At 44.1% G+C, this 4,830-nt stretch overlaps 1 protein-coding gene across 2 annotated transcripts in view; it reads left to right on the plus strand.

Moving 5' to 3' along the window:
• AASDHPPT (aminoadipate-semialdehyde dehydrogenase-phosphopantetheinyl transferase) overlaps window positions 1-4,830 on the plus strand; it is a 76,985-nt gene that overhangs the window by 62,453 nt on the left and 9,702 nt on the right. For both annotated transcript variants that reach the window (XM_025198251.1, XM_025198250.1), the window contains one exon: window positions 1,081-1,158. In XM_025198251.1, coding sequence (XP_025054036.1) covers window positions 1,081-1,158 — 78 coding nt within the window. The remainder of the gene's footprint in view (window positions 1-1,080; window positions 1,159-4,830) is intronic.

Here is a 4,830-nt window from a genome sequence, read left to right on the forward strand (position 1 = left end):
GGCGGCGGGCGGGGGGGGGGGGGGGGCGGGCCCCCCGCCACTGTGCATACCCCCGAGGGAGGCATTGGGAGTTGTGTTCTGGGAGGGAGAGCTACACACTCCCCCATAACCCCTCCTCCCAGTGCCACCACCCACTCCAAACGCAGCCCCGGCCCAGCCCCACTGGGCTGGGAAGAGCCCGGTGCTGTCCCTTGTCCCAAGTGTGCAACAGCAGCCCACCCTCGCCCCGTGCACAAATCCAGGGGGCACACGCCCCCTAATGCCTCCCCCAGTGGTGCATGCAGTGACAGAAGCACTTTCCCATGCCCCCTTGGACAAGCAGGTCATGGCTCTGACCAGCACCCCTCCTCACCCTGACTGAGCAGCACCTGCCCCTACCCCAGTCCCACTCCCTCCTTCAGTGCAGGGGCCTCTATCTGCTCCCCTCCCCAACCACTTTTCCCCCAACAGATTTACCAGCTGGACATTGTTCTCCAAGCTGCCGGGCTGCATATTGGGAATCAGATTGGTATTAGCCAATATGGCTCGTTAATAATCAGTCATCGGTATTGACCCAAAAAATCTTTATCAGTGCACCCCTAAAAGAAAGCTTAATGTTTGCTTTAGCATTACTGTCACAACAGAATCATTGTAGTAGCCATATGTTAAGAACAGTTGTAGTGTGCAAAAGTCTCTAGTATTCAGTCGCTCAGGACTTTATAAAACTCACTTTTCTGGATAGAGTTGTCTGTGCTTGATCTCTGCTTTAGCAAGTTTGTGCAAAAATTGTATCACCATGTTTGGATGACAATATAAATGCATTTTTCAAATTAATACAAAGAATTACCTTACAGTCAGTATACTTGAGTGGCAATTTGGCTTTAGAATTCACATTATTCTACAGTAGTAGTTTGCTGTATTTCAAGGATATTGATTTTTTTTCTTGGACAAATTACGAGTATTTCTTTAAAAAATCAGGTACTCTGTGGGTACTAAGCTTAAGTGTGTACCTAAGGAGAAATGGAATACACTGAAACTGTACAATTTGTCTCTGTCTTGCCTCTTTCTCTCTCTCTCTTTCTCTCTCTCTCTCGCAACTAGGAAACCCGGTTAGATGATCACCACCATGTTGCAGTTGCTCTTGGGAAACCAAAAGGAATTGGACAAAAGCATTCTGAAGTAAGACTTCATGAATTATTTTCTCTCAGGACAAATTTATTGGGCTTCTGACAGTGCTGGGAGAATTGCTGTAAAAACACTGTCTGCCCCCTTGCTCCCACTGTTCTTTACTACATGCCAAAAATGTAATATAACCACTGCTTAGTATGCCAGGTACCTCTGCCATGGATGTGCATATTGGCATGTCCAGACGCACTTTAATGGTGGCTTTCTCTCATTCTTTCGCTTTTTTAGTGCAGATACAGCAGGACTATGTGGACAGACTGTTTTTATGGGGCCACGCCCTAAAATTCTGTATCTTAAACAGAGAAATAAAAATTGTGGCCATGCATTTCATTTTCCCATATCCTACAATACTGTCCTTATAATATGTATAATGGGTCCTCTCTAATTGGAAAAAAAACCCCAGCAACTCAGAATTGCCAGGCTGCTCCCCATCTACCCCCTCCCCACCCAGCACACAGTGGGATATGGGGCAGGTTGCCTCCCTCCCTATCACTCCTCCCACATGGCCCGATTGGTCCAGGCTGCTCCCTATCACCCCCACACATCCAGATCAGGGCTGAGCTACTCCTTCCACCTGCAATGCATCTGGATCAGAACCAATCCCCTGCGTATCTGGATAAGGGCTGCACATCCCCCATTTCCTTCCCACCCCCATTGCCAGAGAGGGCCCTGCTGAGCCATCCCTGCGTACCAACCAGATCCAGCCCACAGACAGACCTGGAATCTCCCATCCAACCTGCAGACATGTACCTTGCAGTGCCTGTTTGGCCTGCGGGACAAAAAAGTGTCAGATGTGGTCAGTGTGAAGTTGTAGCTAAGAAAGCACAAGATTTTTGGATGCAGATGTAGGGAGCGGAGATTAGTAGTATCTTTGATTACGCTGTCAGTAAGAGCACTACTGAGGTATTGTTTCTTGGTTTGGTACATGTGCTTCAAAAATTGTGTTAAAATTATGGAGGATTCTGAAAGAACTACAAGAACTACTCAGATAACTACAACTACAAGAACTTCTGAAAGAACTACAAGTATCCTAAAATCTAGGATATATTTTATAGTGAATAAGAAAATCTTATCCAAAAGAAGGTTAAATGTGACCTAATCCATCTGCAAATACGTGGGAAAGACTTGCAAAGACATAGGATAGAGATTTTGAGTAGCAGGCAAAAAATTTTTAATCCATCAGGAAAAGCTATATTGAGATTAGAGGTTGAAAGCTGAATCTAGACAAATTCAGATTGGAAATTTGTCTGCTTTAGACAAGTCCAGAAAATCTGCATACAGAGCAGGAAGGCACCTCTCAAAAAGACTCCATCCAAATGAAGGCAGTTCTCAATTCGAGCAGCCCACCAAAGGCATGGGGACATGTTAAGTGCAATTTTTTTAATTACATCATTAAACCTACATTGTGGTTTGATAGAATCCCCATCACTTCATCTTTCATAATTCATAGATGTTAAGGACTGGAAGGGACCTTACGACCAAGACTGAATGTCATTCCAAAAGAGATGCTATAATTCCTATAGAAGTTGTAGGTTGGTTGGAGAAGTTACTAGATGATATTCTATAGTTTGTATTTGTAGCAGTTCAGAATAGAGTATTAAGGATAGCTTTTCTTTGAGTACCTGTCAGTTGGATTCACTGTAGGTGCTGCCTATTCCTTCTGTTCAAGATTGGATTAGTTTGTATAGTGATATCCACTGGGGCAATTCATTTGTCCCGTATGTCCTCATAGTCCCATGGTTAAACTTGGATTGTGGAGCAGCCGCAATCCTCCATGGCAACAAGACTGGACACTTTCTGGGTTCTGTCTCTTATTTTAACAGTCCTCCTCCCTCATCCTTTTCTTGACTAGTTTAGTGAAGAAAATTAACCTTCCTACCCACGATCCGCTATGTTCCTTTACTTGGATATTTCATTAAAAATAACAGAATGTCCCAATTCCAGTATACCACCACATGAAGCAGGAGGGAGTTGCTTCTTGCCAATGTGCCTCCAAGATTTACCCATGCCCATCCTGTTCAGGAAAAGCTATGAATGTAGATTCACTTCTTGATGCTTTCTTTCCAGACCTAGTTCATGCTTTCCCATCAGTTCTGCTATTTTCCAGTCAGGGACGATAAAAATCAATGATTTTCTTTTTTTTTAAAATTAAAAAAATCAATTATTATTTAAATCAGATTTTTTTTATTTAATCATATTTTTTTAAAGATACTATTTAAAAAAATAATAAACCTATATAAAGATAGTTTTAATTTAAGATGATGTTAAAGATCAAAGATCCCATCCTGGAATAGGGATTATAACTTCTATTGATATACTATTCGAGACAATATATTCATGTCAACTTTTTAGAAAAGTTTTTATAAGTAGGTTACAACAGGCTGTGGACTATGTTAGGGACCCAATCTTGTGGGGTTCCCAGAGGCTCCTCTATAGATTAGTAAAAATTAAAGAAAACCAATCTACACACTGAGACTCGGAGGTCAGTCTAGAAGGTCCCATTAAGCATCTCTGTGATGTTTAGTTTTGGTTCTCATACGGTGGATTTGTGTCTTCAGAGATGACGTCCTTGTTAACAGCAGTATATGGAGATGAGAGATAAGACCTGATTACCTACCTATCAGCCCTCGTGTCTCCCTGCAAGTTGGTGTACACAGAGTCAAGCCCTTACCTTTCTCTAAAAGTGCAAAGTTTAAAGAAGTTAAATGAATAAATGATATCAAACAAGAATGTACTTTTTGCAGAAAACTGTTTAAAACATATCACCTTTGCCACAAGTTTTGATTCCTGATGATTAAATTGAAGCTTCCTGACTGGTGATTTAAATCAAAGCCACCCTGTTTCCAGTGTGACTCCCAAACTTTTAAAGAGACTAAGCAGACATCATAGAGTCATAGAAGTAGGGTCGGAAGGGACCTTGCAGATTTTCAGGTCCGACCCCCTGCCTGGGCAGGAAGAAAACTGGGCTCAAATGACTTCAGCCAGGTAGGCATCAAGCCGCTTCTTAAAGACCCCCAGGGTAGGAGCCAGCACCACTTCCCTTGGAAGTTGGTTCCAGATCCTAGCCACCCTGACTGTGAAGTAGTTCTTATGGATGTCTAATCTAAACCTACTCTCCAACAACTTGTGGCCATTATTCCTTGTTATCCCGGGGGGCGCTAGGGGAAACAAGGTCTCCCCCAAACCCTTCTGGTCCCCCCTAGTTAGTTTATAGACAGTCACCAGGTCCCCCCTCAGCCTTCTCTTGTGAAGGCTGAACAGGTTCAGGTCCCGTAGTCTCTCATTGTAGGGTCTGCCTTGCTGTCCCTGGATCATGCGGGTGGCCCTCGGCCCTCCTCTGGACCCTCTCAATGTTGTCCACATCCCTCTTGAAGTGGGGTGCCCAGAACTGGACACGGTACTCCAGCTGTGGCCTGACCAGTGTTGCATAGAGGGGGAAGATCACCTCCTTGGATCTACTTGAGATGCACCTGTGGATCCACGATAAGGTCCGATTAGCCCTGCCTACCGTGACCTCGCATTGTCGGCCCATGTTCATCTTGGAGTCAGTAATGACTCCAAGATCCCTTTCTGCCTCCATGCTCTCAAGAAGGGAGTTTCCCATCTTATAAGTGTGCTGCTGGTTACTACTGCCCAAGTGCAGCACCCTGCACTTGTCAGTATTGA

The sequence above is a fragment of the Alligator sinensis genome, unplaced genomic scaffold, assembly GCF_000455745.1.
Source record: "Alligator sinensis unplaced genomic scaffold, ASM45574v1 scaffold802_1, whole genome shotgun sequence".
In the NCBI taxonomy this organism is placed as follows: Eukaryota; Metazoa; Chordata; order Crocodylia; family Alligatoridae; genus Alligator; species Alligator sinensis.